The sequence below is a fragment of the Odocoileus virginianus genome, chromosome 18 (assembly GCF_023699985.2).
Source record: "Odocoileus virginianus isolate 20LAN1187 ecotype Illinois chromosome 18, Ovbor_1.2, whole genome shotgun sequence".
NCBI lineage: Eukaryota > Metazoa > Chordata > Mammalia > Artiodactyla > Cervidae > Odocoileus > Odocoileus virginianus.
In genome coordinates this window covers 11433962-11456025 of record NC_069691.1, presented here as the reverse complement: position 1 = coordinate 11456025, position 22064 = coordinate 11433962, and the positions used below count along the sequence as shown (strand labels likewise).

Below are 22064 nucleotides of genomic sequence, written 5' to 3'. Positions count from 1 at the left end.
TGATATAATAATAATGGTAATTATCACACCAATACACTTGTACTCTTGTATCCAGCTTTAAGAGTGTATAAAGAGTTCAGTCATGTAGTATTTAAACCAATGCTGAGAGCAATGATACCCAGAAGACCACCCAGTGGCATGAGTCCAGTTGGTTGTTACATTACTTTGCATTTCAAAGGGTTTCCTTTATTCTCAACTAGCCCTTTGGCAGATTGCTCCTCAGGAAGGGCAAGTACAATTATTCCCACTTTGAAAGAAAGACTACTGAATCACTGTGAAGCGATGTTGCTTAAGAGAGTCAAGACCCTTGACGTCTTGTTTAATAACATCCCTTAAGGTGTCTTTGTTGAACACCCCCTGTGGGGCTGGCATCCATTCAGTGGTTATGTTCACTGAGGGCCCAGTGAGGGTACAAAACCCTTCCTTAGAGAACCAGCTCCAGGCCGGTCTCCTCCCCAGTCCAAAACACAAAGATCTCTGGTTTTGACCTTGTAAGGAATTTTCAGATCTCAAGGTCATCCTTCCCTTTTACAATTTGGAACTTACCAATACAAACATTTTTTTTTTAACCCAAAACTTCTTAAATCCTAACAACTTGTTTTCCCAAGTTAAGAAACCTGAATGTGCTCTCATCAGAGTAAACAACTTTTCAAGTTGCAGCCATATCAACACCACAAATTAATGAATGCTTTTGTTTCCAAATGCAGTCTCACAGACATTTAGTTCCATTGACATATCCATGTGCACAAGCATCCTACCTGAATAATGATGGTGAGGCTCTTGAGGGCTTTTTAAGGAGGCTGAGATTTCTGAAATTACAGAGAAGATTGACATTTTAATTACTTGGCTGGAGATAAATACATACTTATGAATATATTGCCTTCAAAGTTATTATTGAACAGGTTAATCAGAATGGCTTCTCGGTTTTTGAAAAAGATTGCCTAATATCTTTAACCACATTATTGTGCATGGTATCCTGACAGCTTCCAATCATCAATGCAATATCTCCAAATATATTTATATAGGGAATTGAAGAAAGACAGGTAATATTAGCCTCAAAGATGTATTTCCTCTGAACCAATTACACCTCTGGGTTGCAGAAGGCACGCAGCTGCCCATCACATTTCACGACATCCCAGAAGCCCAATTCTCTGAGCTCCCTGCCAAGATGCAGTGCCCACATAAAGATGTTATTAATATCAAGTTATTAGCAGACTACTTCACTGACTTAAAAATGACAACAAAATGGTGAAACATATTAAGAGGTCTATATCAGAAACAAAGGAGGTGGAAGGGAAGGAAACAGCAAGGGATTTGTGTGGTTACAGAAGGACTGGGTGTTGGGAATACCTCTTGCAAGTTCAACTGGTTCTCTTCTATCTGCTCAAGTCCTAAATTACAAGGCTCAAGAGAAATCCTTTCCAACAGTTTTGCCATTTCATAAAGTCAGAATTAAAGTGGAGAACTTTGGTCTCGTGGTGGTAACTGCTTTATACTTTGTAGAATAAGCAGCGTAATGAGCCCAATCTCACAGATGTCTCTGGCTTTTTGCTGCTGAATAAGCAAAGGAAAAACTCCCTCCCTTTGGGGGTGCTGGGTAAAAGGTAAGATCATCACAAAAGACTGTTCCTTTCTGGAATAACACTGTTTCAGTTAATTTGGAGGTAAGGAACAGGAGTGGCAGTCTGAAAGCCAGGTAAAATCAAGAAAAGGATTATTATTTTTCTTTTGTACATGAAAAATTTTTTGTAGGTAGAGAAGGAATCAACTGCAAAGAATGTACTGAAAATACAAGAAATTGAGATGGAACAAGACCACAGAAGAGGAAGGTCTCTGATCTGTATCAAGGGGTCAAAAAGACAGAAAGGGGTAAAATCTGAAAGTAGCTACAGAGTGGTTTCGGGGAGGGAGGTGTCTCACAATGAGTTCTCATTGGGCAATGTGTTAAAACACCGCAGTAAAGAGTTGTCAAGCAGTCTAAATGAGCCCAGTGACTATACTCTCACTCACTGGAAAATCATGGTTGGAAATTGGTTACTCCAAAAAATTTTAAACCAGATATCAGTCCTGATTTATCTGGGGAAAGACATTCAAAAACTTTCTACTTTTCTACCAAATTTGCTACTCTGTATAGTAGACAAAAATCACAAATAGGATTTCAAGAACTAAAAATCTCAGCAGGAACATAAACCTCACCAACAATAATATGAAAAAAAAATAAAAACTTACTGTTAACTCCATTTGAACTTCTCAACCTGTTTGGAAAATTAAAGTTGTTTAGATAATGCTTAAATTTTTCAATGATCAAAGATAGAAAAAGTACACGAAAACAGTAAATAATACAGAGTCTATAAGCATATATTTATATACATGTGTATATATTTATTTAAAGGAAGGGTATCAGTTACATCTGACCCCTACTTTTAGAGAAACAGTTTACAGCAATTATTTTCATAGAAAAATGAGCACCAGATATGCATGTAAGTCGTTTACTGTGTATGCCCTAAGCTAACTGAAAACCGGTTGTTGGTTTTTGTTTTTAATTAGCTGTGTGATCACACAACATATATAAGATTTAACTGTATTTGTATTCTTCTGGATCAATTAAACTAAAAGGTTCCTGAACTATGCAAAGTAGATGCCTACAAATGAGTCTATGAATGTCTCTGGACAAGCCTACAAATCAGTTTCATTAGCCCACGTGATCCCTAAACGTTCAAGGCTGAAATTAGCTGTCTTTAAATGGTTACGTGCCCTGCTCAAGTGCACAAGTGGCCATGGGCAAGTCAAAATAAGTGCATTCAAAGAATATCTCCAGAACATAAGGTCCTTGGGGAAGAAAGTACAATTACAATTATTGTTTAATTACATGCTGCAATAACCCACCACTCTGCATGAGCAAAAACTACTGAACCTTTGGGAGAAGAAAGACATGTGCACGTTAATTCTAGAGGCAGGCTTGCACAGAGAGACCTTGATGGGAGCTTCAGAGAAAAGGCCATCTCAAACACAGCTACTGCAAGCTGACCATCATATTCCACCTGCCTGACATCAATGGCCCCTTTGTAGAGTACAGATGCTTTTGAATTCTTCTCCTTTAGCTATAAGAATAGTCAATTTGATGATGTAACTGGAAAAGTCCATAAAACACTACAAAATAGAATAATCTGCCTGGCTGGTGTTCCAATATTCTCTGAATAATAAATATCCAGGAGTCTCAAGTCTACAAAAATGTGAGTTCTCTATCTGCTCTCTCTAGCCCTGTCCTCCTGTCTCACACCTTCTCAAATTGTTACTGCTTTGATGAACACTTAGGATGTTAAGTATTCTTGCCTGAAGAATCCCAAGGACGGAGGAGCCTGGTGGGCTACAGTCCATGGGGTCGCAAAGAGTCGGACACGACTGAGCGACTTAACTAACTAACTAACTAACTAACTGGGATGTTAAGGAGAAACCAGAAAGATCCATCTTAGAAACTAAACAAACATTTGCCATGGCTAATTCATTTCAGTGTATGACAAAAACTACTGTAATGATGTAAAGTAATTAGCCTCCAACTAATAAAAATAAATGGAAAAAAAAAATAAATAAACAAACATTTGGGGGGAAAAAACTAAGGGAAAGAACTATCTAGTCTTCACCTTAAATCTTTTTTTCAGTCAAGACAGATTTATTCCTACTTTTTAATGCAAACTTCACATCAGAAAAGATATGATACTTATTATTTCATGTGTGCTTTTTTGACAAAAAAAGACAAAATGGTTAATTTGCTGCAATAGTATATATTTCATTATATTCTTAAAAGGCACTAAGGTGAGATCTTGTTGCCAAAAACAGGAAAGCTAGGAGAATAAATAATTGTCATTCTTGCTAACAAAAGGAAAATATTGTTGCTGGACACACTTCTCTTTTTCTCCTTTTGTGACCCAATTAAACCTTGGTTCCCAGTCCAGTTAAAAAAAGGACAGAGGCCAAAGATGCTTAAAGACAGACATTCAGAAATACTCACTGAGACTTCCTATTGACTGTGGTGCTCCTGGAATCCCACAAAGAGCCTTTGCTAAGATCCTGAGCAGAAGGGAAAGATCATTACATGCTCACCCAACTTTCTCCCACCTCAAGCTTCCAACAACACATTTACAAAACACATTCCTTGGAGGATATGGTTGTTTTCTTTTCCCTTGCTCTAGCTCAATATTTCTTTTACTAAGTATCAAAATTCAAGCTGGAAAGATGAATAATGTTAGCACAATATATGAGTAATTAAATGTGGTGACCAGCTTTAACTGAAAGAATTTTATGGTGACATCAAAGAGAAACGGTAATATATAATGGTTTTTACAAAATTGAGAGTGAACATATGACATCTGTTAAGGATGTGAAAGAAGGAATGAAGGTCAAAGTTGACAGGAAACACTGTTATGCCAAATCATCAGATCATTGTTTCAGTTAATGATTATTCAGAATGTTACCTTGGAGATATCTCATTCTATTTCTATTTAGATTCAAATTATTTCTTAAAATCGAGTATACCCCAAGCACTGTGTGTGCGTGCATGCTCAGTCGTGTCAGACTCTTTACCACCCCATGGACTGTAGCTCTCCAGGCTCCTCTGCCCATGGAATTCTCCAGTCAAGAATACTGGAGTGGGTAGTCATTTCCTTCTCCTGGGAATCTTCCCAACCTAGGAATCGAACCCTGCAATGCAGGTGGATTCTTTACCGTCTGAACCACCAGGGAAGCCACTCCAAGCATTACTCTGGGCATTTTCACTAGTGTTATTTTTGTTATCCACTATTAAACTGGTAAGGATGGCATTAACCCCATTTTAGAGATGCAGCTAATGAAGCTCATAAGGTTACTTGATATATATAACTTTGAAACCTAGGAAGTGGAAGAGCCAGGATTTGACAGGACAGACAGGTTCCCTGGCTACCTTCAAGTAGTATTCTGTTTCACAGATTACATTCCTATAAGAATATCTGAGGTTGTTAGTATATGTTCATATAGGCGATTTGTATACACTTACCAAGGTCATAGAGGTAATATTCAAAGAAAGATCAAAATTATATGGGGGGGGGGGGGGAGGCGGGTAGTGGTGGTTAGTCTATCTAGATCATGCTTCCCCCATGGTGGGTGGCATTAGCACATATTTGAAGACAGAAAGAAAAACAGACTGAAAAATCAGTATTGAAGAAACACTGAAGGTCCTTTACTCTGAAATGTCCAAATCCCCTCCAACAAATCTACAAAGAAGTTGGCTTAGCCTGTTTAACTAACCATACTAAGTGAGACATTAACTACTGTGAGATAAACCATTCCATCCCTGGAAAGCTGCAAAAGGTAAAAATTCCTTCTCAAATCAGGCTGAAACCTGTCTCCCAGTAGTTTGTATATGTTGTTTTTTTAGCTCTGCCTCTGAAAAGTGTATTAGAGATATCTTTATTCCATGTGGCAACTTTTATATATTTGAAAACAGTTTCAAAAATTCCTAAACTTTTTCTCATTCATGCTAAAATGCTCAGGATAGGTTATTGGATGGATAAATAGCAAAAAAAAAAGAGAGAACAAAGAAAGAATAAAGTAGGAGGGGTGTGAAAACTGAGCTTTTAAAATATCAAATAAAATGCTTTCACCTCTTCAGACTGCCTTACGTAGCCACTGTCTTGCACAGGATGTCGTTCAGCTTCTTTAGTTTTCATTTTCTGATATATGTAAGATTCTAGACCTTGTTAAAAGGAAGGAAAAAATTAGAGAATACATGAAAATGTGTTACATGTGAATCACAGTTACAAATAAAAGATCTCAACACTGTGCATTTATCTAAATTGGAATATACTTTTCTTTTCTCTTTTAAGCAAGTTTTACAAAGATTCTTTTGTCCTTTTTACTCAAGTGGTTGAAAGCTATTTACCCCATTTCTATTCTTCCATAGTTAACCTTATTGTTTATAACAATTAATACTTCTCTATCAATGAATTAACTTATCCATACCTTATCTTCCTATAAAATATCTTTAGTAATTTTCACTTTCCCCTGAACCTTGTCATCCATGCTTTATTCACAATACATGAAATTTGAGATCCAAATTGTTAGTAATTCTTCCTTAATAGCAGAATCAAGCATTACTGTAGGCTACTTAAAAAAGAAGACAAAATCAAACAAAGACAAAAGAAAGATAGAAAAGAATGCCAGCAAATAGTTTTAATTTTTTAGCCTTTTCTTTAAAAAACTTAACAAGGATCATTATTGTTAATATTTTTTATACCTGGTATTTAAAAGTCACTGGCATATAGTAGGCACTCAATAATAGTTTAATAAATATTTGGTTGGATTAATTCTGAGAAAAATACTTATTAAAAGTCCCTGGCTAAAAGTAGTTGTTATTTTTTCCTACTATTTGGTGCTGGGAAAAAAAGTATATAGGAAATGGAAAAAAAGCTATTGAAAAAAAATCACAAAATTGTATATATGATACTTCTCATAACATCATAAAATTATGATAAATATGATCTCAATGATAGCACAGTACTACAATTAAAATAAAATACCTCTATCAAAATCTAAAACTATGTTTTTCCTTTCACTATTAATTTCCTCAAAACTTTACCTTTTGTGTTTAGGAGGAGCTATCTGACAGGGCACCCTCAAAATTATTTTTTAATTCTTTTTCAATTCTTAACTCAGACAAGTTTTTTAAAAAACAAATTTCTCAACCAAGAATGTGGATCAAGACACTATGCCTCCTGAAGTCTTCAGATTAGCCAAACACCTGGAATTAGCCTAATTCTCTAGGTCTTCTCTTCCTTTCTGATCACTAGATTTAAATGAGATTCTTTGCCAGAACCCTCCTGCCACTCCCATCTTTCTCAGTTTGAATTTTTTTTGAAATAAGAGAAGATGGTCAAAAGGTACAAACTCCAGCTATAAGATAAATAAATATCTGGGGAGGTAATATACAGCATGGTGATTATAGTTTAACAATACTATACAGTGGGCTAAGATAATAGATCTTAAAAGTTCTCATCACAAGAAAAAATAATTGTAACTATAGGAGGTGGTGGACATTAATTTATTGTGGTACTAGTTTTGCAACATAGACATACATCAAATCATTATGTTGTATATCTAAAACTAATACATTGGAGAAGGAAATGGCAACCCACTCCAGTATTCTTGCCTGAAGAGTCCCGTGGACGGAGGAGCCTGGTGGGCTACAGTCCACTGGGTCGCAAAGAGTCGGATATGACTGAGCGACTTCACTTTCACTTTCAACCCTCAGCTGAGACTTTCAGTTCTTGTGTTTGCTATTGATTGTTTTCTTGAGTTCTCAAAGACCTGTGACCATAATTTTTTTAAGTTGCCTGTTTTCTAATTGCATCACTTTACACACTGTTGTCTAATAATATGTGGTATTTAGAATGCCTTCTTAATTATTTTGAGCAGCCATTGCCTGTATTTTCTTAGCACCTCCTTGGTTTTCTTATGTGAACTCATCTGACAGGGAAATGCAGCTTTTTTGTTTGCCCTCTCTGCATACTGGACCATCTGAGTCAGTGTTCTAACTAATCCCTGATGGTCTCTGAGCTACTGTTCTACCAGACTCAGTAGTTATGTGCTTCAGGAATTTTTCGGTAGAACTGGTCCTATTAGGAGACTCTTGGTGTCACCTTTGTTATCTTAAAAGCTGGTCCCTTTGCTGAGGCTCTTAATTTTTTGAAAACTTGATTCTATTTCAGCTGAAAATTGGCAAAGCTATTTAAAAAATTGATGGAAGCCATTTAAGAAATTGAAAAGTAATCGCAAACAACATTGGGTAGTTGTGACTTTCAGTTCTGTATCAGTTGAATTTTTGTGCTCTTTTCCCTGTGTACGTGGTGGTTCTATTTTTCTCCAATAAAACTTTTTATTAAAAATAAATAAATAAATAAATAAAACTAATACATGTACCTTAAGTTTAGTACTTCAAATAATTTTAAATATTTATGACTTGCTAACCACATAGTCCCTTCTGTTTAAAAATTAGTAAGGGTCTCTTATTATCAAATGTAAGATGTTCAACGCTGAGTTCATTGCTACCTATAATACATCCTCAACGTGTCTGTCCAGGCCTATTTAGTCTATGCTTACTCACAGTCTTCATTCCTAGCTCACTGATCCGTCTTCTGTCCTCTACAAACATCATTACTACTAAGTCTAAGGGAATCTTGCCGATGGAATAAACACTATATGGGAGCAACTGTAAATAACCAACTACAACTCAATCCGCGGAGTTCTGTGTAAGGGCCCATTTCAATGTCACCTGAACTTTAAAGAATTTACAACATTAGATGACTCCACCCCATAAATCAGACTAAATGAATACTCCTTGCTGCAGATTCAACAGCTCTGAATAGACTATCTACATTTTAATTAATTTTAATTTTTCTTTTCTGAATTCTGACAACTATCCCATTAAACAAATGTAAATTACATCTCTTTCATAAAAACTAAAAGCAGAAAAGAGCTATTTTTCTAAGAAAGTGTGGCCCCTTTTCATTCTCTCACCTTCACTTGAAAGAACAGCAGAGACCCACACTGGTCTAAAGCCCATACCCTGAGGAAACTACCAGGGCTTGGGTAATTCAAGAATGCAGACTGTTACATACTTATCTGACTAAATTTGGACACTGGAATCCAGTTCTTGCTGCCCTTCTGTGCTTCTGAGATCTTATTTTCTCCGGGCTCTGGGTTCAATTGGTCACTTTGAGAGCAGGAGTTGACTGTTATGACCTGGAGAGAAAAACACTCGTTGGAACAGAGTGACGTTAAGCTGAATACATTCCAAATCACATTAATCACTGACTCAATGGACATGAGTTTGAGCAAACTCTGGAAGATGGTGAAGGACAGTGAAGTCTGGTGTGCTGCAGTCCATGGGGTTGCAAAGAGTTGGCTACAACTGAGCAATGGAACAACAACCACATGTTGAAGAACAGTGGTTGTTAATATTGGCTGCACATTAAAATCACCTGGGAAGTGTTAAACTTCCATCACTCGCGTTGGCAGGACACAAGCATCCATGTGACTTTCCTATTTGCAGTCATGACTCAGAACTAGGGTGAGGAGCTGGGTTTCTCAAACTTGAGTGTGTGTCAGAATCACCCGGGACTGTGTTAAACCCACAGATTGCTGGGTCCCACCCTCAGGATCTGTGTGTGATTCAGTAGGTCTGTGCATGTGGGCTAAGTCCCTTCAGTTGTCCATGACTCTCTGTAACCCATGGACTGTGGCCTGCCAGGCTCCACTGTCTATGAGATTTTCCAAGCAAGAATACTGGAGTTGCCATGCCCTCCTCCAAGGGATCTTCCCAACCCAAGGATCCTACCTGCATCTCTTATGTCTCCTGCAATTGGCAGGTGGGTTCTTTACCACTAGTGCCACCTGGGAAGCCCTTAGTAGGTCTGAGGAGAGGGCAAATTTGAATCTCTTTAAGTTTTCAGGTAATGCTGATGGGAGACCACAGTTTAAGAACCACTGGTATAAAGCAAAACAACAAAAACATAAGGCTTGGGTCCAAAAGAACTGGTTAGAATTCTATCCCTGTCACTCAGAAACTATATGAACTGGGCAAATCACTTCATGTCTATGAGCTCCATTTCCTTCATCATTAAAATAACAGAGAGCTAACAATAATGGCTGCCTCAAGTGCTTCACGGGGGCAGAGAAGAAACGAGATAAACCGACAAACTACAAGGTAACAAACAAAAGCAAGTTATTAGTACTTGAGCTCAGTTATTAATTCTTATTTTAACTCTGGCCATTTTAACTATTCCCAACATAATTCTAAACTCATATTTTATGGGATCCCAGCAACTCATCGCATGTTCCCTGAAGGAAGCACATTCTTTATGGACGTTAAGTCTCCTTCAAAAGGTGATTTTGCACTAGTCACTATGGAAAGGCACATGAAACCACGTGAGATACCACTGTAACGCTCACTAATATGCTAAAATCAAAGAGATTGAGCCTACTAAGGACTGGCAAAGACGTGGATCACTGGAACTCTCATAAACCACGACTCATAAACTGGTGGCAATGTAAGTTTCTTCTAAAATTAAACAAATACTTACCATATGACTTTACTATTCTACTCCTAGTTACCAAAGAGAAGTGAAAACATATGTCCACACAAAGACCTGTACACAAATGTTCTTAACAGCTTCGCTTGGAATAGCCCAAAACTGAAAGTAACACAAAAGTCCTCCAACATGAGTTGATAAATGAATTATTGCAAATCGGCTCTGCTGACTCTTAGATTTACATCTCCATTCCTTCCAGGACAGTGTTATTTTGTCTACTTGGCACTTTAGAATAAAGAGACATCGAGCTAGGATAGGATACTACCTCAGTTGCCAAAAACATAAAAGGCACTTACTGGCACCTGTAGTCCTTGTGTTTTCTTCTTTTTCTTTGACAGTTTCCTATCCTTGGTTAGCAATTTTGTTTTGATCCATTTTGACTGTCCTATCTCTGAGAATTTTGATAGATCTGTAAGGGAAATGATGTACATGAGGCAATTAAAACAGTATGTGGAACCATTTTTTTTCACAGGTAAGACTGAAAGAATAGGGAGAATGAGAATGGTAGCAACGTGAGAATTTAATCCCAGTTTTAAAATGTTTACTTCTTACTTTTAATCTTAGAGATCTTCAACTTCTCCTCCCTGTGTAATCTCAAGCTCTGATTCCCAGTGAAGGGCTTTTCTGTCCGAAGCAGACTGATTCGAAAGGATGCGTTTGGCTGGAGCCATGGAAGTACTTCTGAGCAATCCCTCTGGGCCAATCTTGCCGAGTTATCAGACAGGGATCTGCCCCGGATCTGCCTCCGGCCATGTTCACTCTGTCTGGAGTCATGGTTACAAGTGGAGGCCACGCTGGTTTGCCATTGTTTCTTGGGGCTAAACACACCAGTCTCATCACCTTCTGAAAATGCCCAGTTCACATATCCACCTCCAGATTGCATGCTCTTGACTTGGGAAGGGAGGGAGGTCACTCTCGTGGGCGCAGGTGTGCAAATCAAAGCGGGGAGCACGTGCTCCCCCTCACCTGGTCTGGCTGGCATCTGAGCAAGTGACTCACACTGCTCCTTGGTTTCCACCATGGGGCCCTGGGCTGAGACACCCGGAGTCTGCCACATGAGGTGAACAGGGACCTCAGCCTGGCTGACGTGTTCAGTTGTCAGCCCATCTGTACCTGCTTCCGCAGATGGTCTGGACAGAGGCAAGTCAGTTTTTGCAGAATAAGAAACTTGTTCTAGATAAGACGGGACCAGGAGATATTGGCCATACTTCGGGTGTGCGTGTCTGTTCAGCATCACCCCAGAAGCAACGACACGATTTTCTGTGTCTTGCTCTCCTTGGTCATCTCTTATGTTTGAAGTCTCTTGATCTGTAATCTCGAGAAAGGGCCCTTTCTGTCCTCGCGGGGCATACCAGCCTCTGGCCAGGCTCCTCAGCAAAGAAGGGGGCATGCTGTAACACTGACACTTCTTCTTCTCAGAGAGCGGCATGCTGCCCAGAACCTCGGCACAGATGACATTGCTCCAGCTGTGGGGAAGTTTTCTGCAAGCAGAATGCTTTCTGTTGGCCAGGAGAGCCTTATCTTCTTGTAAGGTGTCAACCGCAGAAAGGACTTTTAAGGTGTCCACTGTCAGGGCAGAGAGATCCTGCAGGTGTCCCACCTGGCTGTCCAAAGACAATAAGGACTCCTTTATGAAAGACACCTTTTCATTCATTTCTTTCAGTTGGAAGTACATCTCAGTAACCCTAAGGGTAAAAGGAGAGAGAAAACCAGTAAGCCCAGTAAGCCAATGGGAACTGGCCTTCCTGTCTGCCTGCCCTGCTTCCATCTCTAGGCGGCTCCCCAGGCTAAGCTGCTTCCCTATGTTCGGTCTGTCTTCCGCCTCCTTCCTGATCCAGTAGGCACTCTCATCCCAGGTGCTCTCACCCACCCCTATAATTCCCACTGTCACCAGAAAAAGGAAAATTAAAAATTGTATTTCTAGCCCTTATTTCTCTCCATTATTTCAGAACCACATTTCCAGCTTCTACTAGTTATCCTCCCAATCACCTCATCAATCAGCCTATTTGTATTCATTAATATATTCATTAATTACATGACAAATATTTTAATATCTCCTATTGTCAACCACTGTGCTATTTTGGTAGAGAAAGGAAATCCTGAGGATGAAACCAGAATGACAGGAATAGAATCAATAATAAAAAATATAATTAGAAAAAATTTATAGATCTTTTAAAATAAAATTCCATGTCTACAGTATAAACAAGCATCCCGGTTTCAAACAAAACCCATTTTAAGAGACCTACAATCAGAGAAAGCCTGAGGCAATTCTTAAGTGATTTTGAATCCTTGAACCCCAAATTATGATACTGAACCAGTGGTTCAAGTAAAAGCAGCATAAGACACCATCAGTTATACAAGTACAAAAGTACATTGCAAGTAGAGTCAAATTAAATTTAACAATTGATTTCATTTAGAGAATTAGAACTAACAAAGAAAATATATCTATCTCTGTTATATGGGTATAGGTTTTGTTTTGTGTATACCCAAAAAAAGATACGTTGAAATCCTAACCCCCAGTATTCTTGAACGTGACTTACTTGAAAGGAGGGCCTTTACAGAGGTAATCAAGTTAAAATAAGGTCATTAAAGTACACCATAAACCTGTGTAATTCATATTCTTATAAAAAGGGGAAATTTGGACATAGAGGGAAGACAATGTGAGACAACTACCTTCTGACTGGAGTGATGCATCTACAAATCATGATGCATCTACAAATCATGATGCATCTACAAACCAAGGAACACCAAAGGCTGTCAGCAAACAACAGAAGCTAGAAGGAGTGAGGAAAGACTCTCCCCTAGAGTCATTAGAGAAAGCATGGACCTGCAAATATTGTAATTTTGGACTTCTAGCCTCCAGAACTGTGAGATAATAAATTTCTATTGTTGTAAGACACCCACATTTTTGCTATTTTGTGAGGTGTGTGTGCATGCGTACTAAGTCACTTCAGTTGTGTCTCACTTTTTACAACCCTATGGACTGTAGCCCACCATGCTCCTCTATGCATGGGATTCTCCAGTCAAGAATACTGAAGTGGGTTGTCATGCCCTCCTCCAGGGGATCTTCCCAACCCAGGGATTGAACCCAGGTCTCTTATGTCTCCTGCATTGCCAGGCAGGTTCTTTACCACTAGTGTCACCTGGGAAGCCCTTTGTGATGGCAGCCCAGCAAATTAATACAGTTATAACATTTTTCTTTCTTTCCTTTTTCTCTCTGTTTCATTCTCTCCTTTGCATAAAGGAGTATACTTTCCAATTTCTCAATACTAAAAATCTTTGATAAACAGAAATAAAGGAAAAGTAGCAAGGGAGGGAACATAGTCAACAATTTCATGACTCACATCACCATATGCAGAAATAAAAAAATTGTTCCCAGTCTTATCTGGGGGCTGGGAGAAGCAGTGATTGATTATATCATGAAGAGCTTGGCACTCAGTTCTAGGAAGCACTTTCCAAAATAGTGTTAGACGTCCCCTCTCTAGAATATATTTCAGGTCACACGGATTGAGAAATCTTCCCCTTCTTTCTGGACTCTTTGAAGATAGAAATGAAAGAATAAAGCGGGTGGTATTTTCCCATTTTTATCATCATCTGAGGGTGATAGGTGGAGCCCTCTCTTGCTTCAACCTCTCTAACTCTATAGAGCCTTAGTAAAGGCTTCCTGACCTTCTGGAACCTGTGAAACTAGAATTGGCAAGGATGATGAAGAAAAGAGCACAAAATATAAGTATATTCACTTCCAAATATGCTTCATTAGAGCCTCTCTATCTAGCACACTGCTTCATCTAATTCAGAAACAGTACAGTCCAAACAACAGTAATGGAGACTCATTAAGTTCCATTAGCAGCAGCCCCATCAAAAGGATACAATAGACACCAACAAGCATTCAGAGCCACAGGTAATCTGCTACAATAGAGACTGTTAGGCAAATAACCTGGTCACCCTCAAATCAGGTCCTCTTGCTTTCACAGGCACTTCTTTTCTAAAGCTCAATGTCCTATGAAACATATTTTAATTATATTTCTCAACCATGATCTACATTAATCAAGTCTTTGAGTCATTCTGACATGGAAAAGAAATTCTCATAATTTTTGTTTCTTCTGTGCAAGGTTTGAGAGTGAGGAGGAGACCAGTATGGTTATTGTTTCATTGTGGGTCTCTGGACTAGATAGTGTAAAATGAAATTATAGAAAGTATTATTATTATTATAATCATCATGATAATCACAGTGTTCCTGAGTGCTCATTATGTGCCAGGCATTATACATTATTTTATTTAATCCACATGACCACCCTATAAGGTAGGCATTCTACTATCCCTTCATGAATATAGGTCACACTACGCATCACATGGTCAGTGAAAGAGTGAGGCTTCAAAGCCAGAGCGTGCAACTCCGTATTCAATGGCATTAACCACTGCCCTCCAGCAGATCTCAGCAACTCAGCAGGGATCCAGGCAAAGTTCTATTGGGGTCCTAGAGTCCCATGAAGGACAAATGAATTGCACCCACATTTTCCATGCTAGGAGTTGTTCACAAATGTTTCTCAGTAAGATATCATGATGAAATGATGATGGGACCTGCTCAAGCTATAACTCTGCTGAGTCACATTGCTCAATGTGATAGTTTAAAAAAAAAAATTTTTGAGGGCTGTCTTTTCACCTTGCTTATAACGAAGCAACAGACAAAGGATTAATCTCAAAAATATACAAGCAACTCCTCCAGCTCAACTCCAGAAAAATAAATGACCCAATCAAAAAATGGGCCAAAGAACTAAATAGACATTTCTCCAAGGAAGACACACAGATGGCAAAAAAACACATGAAAAGATGCTCAACATCACTCATTATCAGAGAAATGCAAATCAAAACCACAATGAGGTACCATTACACGCCAGTCAGGATGGCTGCTCTCCAAAAGTCTACAAGCAATAAATGCTGGAGAGGGTGTGGAGAAAAGGGAACCCTCTTACACTGTTGGTGGGAATGCAAACTAGTACAGCCACTATGGAGAACAGTGTGGAGATTCCTTAAAAATCTGGAAATAGAACTGCCATATGACCCAGCAATCCCACTTCTGGGCATACACACCGAGGAAACCAGATCTGAAAGAGACACGTGCACCCCAATGTTCATCGCAGCACTATTTATAATAGCCAGGACATGGAAGCAACCTAGATGCCCATCAGCAGACGAGTGGATGAGGAAGCTGTGGTACATATACACCATGGAATATTACTCAGCCATTGAAAAGAATTCATTTGAATCAGTTCTAATGAGACGGATGAAACTGGAGCCCATTATACAGAGCGAAGTAAGCCAGAAAGATAAAGACCATTACAGTATACTAACACATATATATGGAATTTAGAAAGATGGTAACGATAACCCTATATGCAAAACAAAAAAAGAGACTCAGATGTATAGAACAGACTTGTGGACCCTGGGAGAAGGCGAGGGTGGGATGTTTCAAGAGAACAGCATCGAAACGTCTATATTATCTAGGGTGAAACAGATCACCAGCCCAGGTTGGGTGCATGAGACAAGTGCTTGGGCCTGGTGCACTGGGAAGACCCAGAGGGATCAGGTGGAGAGGGAGGTGGGAGGGGGCACCGGGATGGGGAATACATGTAAATCCATGGCTAATTCATTTCAATGTATGACAAAAACCACTGCAATGATGTAAAGTAATTAGCCTCCAACTAATAAAAATAAATGGAAAAAATAAAAAATAAAAAAAAATTTTTTTAAGATGTAACACTTCCCAAATATAATGTAACTAAACATGCTTACTGTGGAAAAATCTCTAGTTAACAGCTTATTCTATAGAACAGAGAGAGAAAACACTGGCTTACATTACTAGAGAGAAAAAGTAGCCAACATTCCAAATAGAAAAAGTAAAATATAAAACAGACTTAATATGTTCTCTTTCCACTTTTACCATTCGCCTAACTCTGTAAGGATACAGGTAAACTCTCCTTCAGAGGTAGGCAAACATCTTCCTAATGTCTTCTTCCTCCCTCTTCCAACTACTGCTCAGTTACTGGCAGAAAATATTCTTCCCTTCCTGGTGGCTCAGACAGTAAAGAATCTGACTGTAAGGCAGGAGACCTGGATTGGCCCCTGGGTCGGGAAGATCCCCTGGAGAAGGGAATGACTACCCACTCCAGCATCCTTGCCTGGAGAATCCCATAAACAGAGGAGCCTAGTGGGCTACAGTCCGTGGGGTCACAAAGAGTTGGACACACCTGAGCAACTTTCAGAAGGGCCTCAGTAAGGACCACCATGTAAAAAGGGGGCTCGTGAAACAGCTCTATCAAAAAGGACTATTGATCAATTGTGTTTTGAAATTAAATTAGGGTTTCATAACCAAATACTAGGGCCTTTGAAAGCATCTAGAATCTTTTTCAGAAGCTACTTACCCATCTACCATCTAATCCTTCTCTACTCAAACACCGAGAAAAAACTGAAGAAAATGTAATAGCATGTGATGATTATTGGTGTTCAGTTTACTATTATTACTATCATCAAGTTTCACTCTGCATTCACTTGACTCATGATATTACCTTCTCCTAGTTTTCATTATTCTCTTCTGATCAATGCTTTTCAGTCTTCTCCACGAGCTCCTCTTCCTCAGCCCATGACACAGGTGTTGACAACGCTCAGGGTGAGACCCACTGAGTCTCCTCACTCCACTTGCTTCCTGAGCATAATCGCTTCCTCTCTCATAGTCTTATTTTCCTACAATACAAGCAGGTGACTCCCAAATTTCCCGTTCAAATTTTGCCCTTAGGGCTCCAGAGCCATATATGTAAAGCCTTCCAGACACCTCTGGCTAAATATGCCACTAGAATCTCAGGCTCAACAAACTTACACCTCATTGCTTCTACCCGCTGCCTCAGTCTCTGCCATGCATCTTACATTCCTTATCTCTGCAGTGCCACCTTTCACCTCATTACCCTGCCTTAGATATTATTCATCCTGGACTCCATCTACTCCCTTATTACCACATCCAATCCTTAACTCATCTCATGAATTGTCTTCTCTAAATATGTCTTTATTTGTCCTCTCTGCTATGCCCTAAATGTTTGTGTCCCCACCCAAAATTCATATGTTGAAACCTTAATCTTCAAAAGTGATGGTGTTGGTACATGTGGCTTTTGGGAGGTGATTAGGTCATGAGGATGAAGCCCTCATGAGTGGGATTAATGCTCTATTTTCTAAAAGAGACTCCACAGAGGTCCTTAGCACCTTCTACCATGTAAGGATACACTCAGAAGTTTGTAACCCAAACAGGGCCTTCTCCTGACCATCCTCACACCCTGATCTCAGACTCTCAGCCTCCAGAACTATGAGCAATAACATTCTGCACCCATTCTAAGCCACCCAGTCTGGGAAATTTTGTAACAGCAAACCAAATAATTTAGTCAACCCTAGAAGAAATCAACCCTGAATATTCACTGAAGGACTGGTGCTGAGCTGAAGCTCTAATACTTTGGCCACCTGATGCAAAGAGCTGACACATTTGAAAAGACCCTAATGCTGGGAAAGACTGAAGGCAGGAGAAGAGAATGACAGAAGACAAGATGGTTGGATGGCATCACTGACTCAATGGACATAAGTTTGAGCAAACTCTAGGATACGGTGAAGGACAGGGAAGCCTGGTGTGCAGCAGTCCATGAGGTCGCATGAGGATTCAAGTCCACAAGGATTTGAAATAGCTCAACTGGAATTCCATCACCTCCATTAGCTTTGTTCATAGTGATACTTCCTAAGGCCCACTTGACTTCGCGTTCCAAAATGTCTGGCTCTAGGTGAGTAATCACATCATCATGATTATCTGGGTCATGGAAATCTTTTTTGTATAGTTCTTCTGTGTATTCTTGTCACTGTTTCTTAATATCGTCTGCTTCTGTTAGGCCCATACCATTTCTGTCCTTTATTGTGTCCATCTTTGCATGAAATGTTCCCTTGTATCTCTAATTTTCTCAAAGAGATCTCTAGTCTTTCCCATTCTATTGTTTTCCTCTATTTCTTTGCATTGATCTCTGAGGAAGGCTTTCTTCTCTCTCCTGGCTATTCTTTGGAACTCTTCAATCAGATGGATATCTCTTTCCTGTTCTCCTTTGCCTTTAGCTTCTCTTCTTTTCACAGCTATTTGTAAGGCCTCCTCAGACAACCATTTTGCCTTTTTGCATTTCTTTTTCTTGGGGACAGTCTTGATCCCTGCCTCCTGTATCATGTCATGAACCTCCGTCCATAGTTCTTCAGGCACTCTGTCTAACAGTTCTAATCCCCTGAGTCTATTTGTCACTTCTACTGTATAATCGTAAGGGATCTGATTTAGGTCATACCTGAATGGTCTAGTGGTTTTCCCTACTTCCTTCAATTTAAGTCTGAATTTGGCAATGACAGGTTCATGATGTGAGCCACAGTCAGCTTCTGGTCTTGTTTTTGCTGACTGTATAGACTTTCTCCACCTTTGGCTGCAAAGAATATAATCAATCTGATTTCGGTGTCGACTATTTGGTGATGTCCATGTGTACAGTCCTTTGTGTTGTTGCAAGAGGGTGTTTGCTATGACCAGTGCGTTCTCTTGGCAAAACTCTGTCAGCCTTTGCCCTGCTTCATTCTGTACTCCAAGGCCAAATTTGCCTGTTACTCCAGGTATCTCTTGACTTCCTACTTTTGCATTCCAGTCCCCTATAATGAAAAGGACATCTTTTTTGGGTGTTAGTTCTAGAAGGTCTTGTAGGTCTTCATGGAACCATTCAACTTCAGCTTCTTCAGCATTACTGGTTGGGGTATAGACTTGGATTACTGTGATACTGAATGGTTTGCCTTGGAAAACAAATATTTTCATTACAAGAAGAAAATCTGTAACAGTGATGGATGTTAACCAGATTCACTGTCGTGATCATTTCACAGTACACAAATGTCAAACCATCATGCTGTATGCTTGAAACTAATATATTGTTAGGTCAATTACAGCTAAATTTGAAAAATGCATATAATCACATGCAATCCTTCATTATTTTAACACCTACAATTAGTAATACATGCACAGCAGCTTTGGTCTTACTAGAATCTGTTTGTTCACTTTTTCCAACACGTCTCCTCCTCCTCAAAACTCTGAATGGCCTTCCTGCACTGATTCCCCCCGCAATCACACCCATCCACAGACACCCTCACTGATGACTGTCCTGGTTCCTGCAGCCTGGCCGCATCCTCTGCCACTCCCACCCTCCACATCCTCTTCTGGTCCCCACCATTAACTCTCCTGCCCAAGGACTTCACTCAGCAAATCACTTCTTCCCTCTGGCTCCTGCAGCTCCTCGCATTTCCAGGAAAAAACACATTAATTTTGTTATCGCCACATGAGACAAAAGAATCCCACCATGTACCCACACCCTGCTTCCGAGGTAAACTTCTTACAGAATCTGCCTGTCATCTCTGTCTCTACTGTTCACCCTCAACTCAATGCACAAGAGCTAGTCAGGCTCCCTGGGAGCTCCATGACCCCCAGGGCAACCGGTACCCTGCCCCTGCCCTCCTCAGGACCAACCTGCTGCTCCTGGACACATCCGCATCCACTCTCGGGGCACCATCCCACCTTCCTCAGGTCTCTCCTTCTCAGCTGCCTCAAAGCAACCCTCCTGCACCAGGCTCCCCAGACAGTCCAACCTACCCAACCCAACCCAACCCAACTCCAGCAGACCCTTCACTGCCATCATTCTCTATCCCCCTATACTGCTTGTTTTTCTTCATCACTCTTTTATGGCCTGGCATTAAATTACATATTTCTTTTTTGTCCTCCATTCCCATCACCCCTCCACATGCATGCACTAGAATGTAAGTCCTGCAAAGGAAGGGCCGCTGGTCTCATCCACCATTTATCTCCTCTAACTTATAAGACTGTCGAGAACCCAGTAGATGCTCAATAAATGTGCAATGATTACAAGAATATTACACACTACCTGAGGAAATTTTAGAGAATCAAAACCTTGGGTTTTAAAAGTAGACCTTCTACTTTTTTCAGCCATTCTAATAAGAATCAGCTTTAAGTAGCAACTTGGGGGGTGAAAATACATATAGAACTTTTACCTTTCTGATGTCACTCGGATTTGTTCCTCGTAACTACTGTTCAGATCATCCATCTTCTCGTGGAAGTATTTTTCCACACACTGTTCTTCAAAATCGTGAAGTTTTTTCAGATCCTCCTTACTTAAGTAGAGCTCTGTGGAAGTAAGTATAGTATATAAAAAGAATAGTCGTTCCCCCTCCATAGGAAGGTGAGACCGTGTCTAAGTGACTTTTCTTCCACTGGTGTTGAAAATAGATAAAACTATAGTTTGTGTGATAATAGTTAACTGCCTGGTCACGCTGTATTACTAATACTAATTGGGACGCACTATGCATTGGAGAAGGAAATGGCAACCCACGCCAGTATTCTTGCCGGGAGAATCCCAGGACGGGGGAGCCTGGTGGGCTGCCGTCTATGGGGTCGCACAGAGTCGGACACGACTGAAGTGACTTAGCATCAGCAGCAGCAGGCACCAGCAACTGGAAGCACCAGGCTGAGCCTCCTAGTTGTTTTATAAACTGAAGTGGGGGTTTGGAGGTGACTTATGTGGAACAGATACTTAATCTTCAAAATTTTCCTAAGTTAGAATACTTTTACACATAAAAATCCATCATATTTATATGCTAATGGGAGTTCCTCCACCAACTATTTAAACTGTCAAAATGACAACAAGTAACCCACAGGTTAAAATCAAGGTTAGAAAAAGTCTACATCTGTTTCAGCAAATCCAGCAAGTGTAAGAAAGTTGTACCTTGTTGCACTGAGTTTATATAGACACTGAGTTGGTATATACTAAATTCTTCTTCTATTGGCAAAAGATATTATTGCCAGTATTATCAATGGCCAGTCAAGGCTATACATCTTCACTGACAATAACTAATTCATTAAAAGACACATCATTTCATGATGTTATGAAACTAATGCAATCTCTATCAAACTTCAGTGATCACATGTAGTATATACCACCTTGACCCTTACCTAACAGAAAAAAAATTATCTTTTAAGCAAGTTTCTAATACTTGTTAAATATAAAAATGCCATTGCAAAAAGGGTAAAATTGGAATGTTTTCTTCCTTCAACCATTTCACCTAAATTAGAGGAAAAAAAAGAAAAAAACAAGAAAGAACCATTAAAGTTCTCCAGAATTAACTGGAAACTCAAAGGTTCTAGAATTTATTTAAAATGCAAATTAACAAAAATATTAATTTTAGAGGCTAATTAAAAGAAAATATTCAACCACAAAAGGTGTTCACAATGTTTCTGATTTTTACAGTACGGAAGAATTTTTCAGGTACCAAAAAAAAAAAAAGCCCAGTATCCCCCCCATCCTCACTCAGCTCTAAATTTTTGTTTGCATTAAAGAATCTTGTATGAGTAAGGAACTTTAGAATTGTGTGATTTGAACCTTCTGTGGATTCCTGAGAGCAGACAATCCCCGGGGCAATTCCAGCGGTAGCGATAGGTACAGCTTGCAGTGTGTGACATTTTCTTGCAACTGTCCACCAGGGGGCACTACTACCTCGTGTGCAAACATCCTGATCCTGAACAGAGAATCTCAAAGGCAATCTCACAAAAATTTAGAATTTCCTACAACTCACGGTGAGCGCACCTCTACCCATCAGAATATTTCCTCAAGTTTTATACCAGAATCACCCTATAAGTTCATATCAAGGTAAGCTCAGGAAAGGGTTCTTTGTTATGGTGCTATAAAATCTGGCCAAATCCTAGTTAATTCCAGGATCTCTCAAGTGGTTCATACTCGGTCACATTAGAAGCTGAAAAATTATAATTATATAAGCCTTTAAATTAACTTCAGTTGTTGCTTTGACTTCCTTATAAAGGCTGAATCTCTTGAGGGA

General features: G+C 39.5%; 1 protein-coding gene across 1 annotated transcript in view; it reads right to left on the bottom strand.

Annotated features, from left to right (window-relative positions):
• The window catches only part of TRPM6 (transient receptor potential cation channel subfamily M member 6), an 87318-nt gene that overhangs the window by 21095 nt on the left and 44159 nt on the right, over positions 1-22064 (bottom strand). The window contains exons 21-28 of the mRNA XM_070480345.1: positions 20226-20358; positions 10674-11806; positions 10418-10530; positions 8649-8772; positions 5637-5728; positions 4010-4068; positions 2230-2255; positions 759-809 (exon numbers count right to left, since the gene is read on the bottom strand). Coding sequence (XP_070336446.1) covers positions 759-809; positions 2230-2255; positions 4010-4068; positions 5637-5728; positions 8649-8772; positions 10418-10530; positions 10674-11806; positions 20226-20358 — 1731 coding nt within the window. The remainder of the gene's footprint in view (positions 1-758; positions 810-2229; positions 2256-4009; positions 4069-5636; positions 5729-8648; positions 8773-10417; positions 10531-10673; positions 11807-20225; positions 20359-22064) is intronic.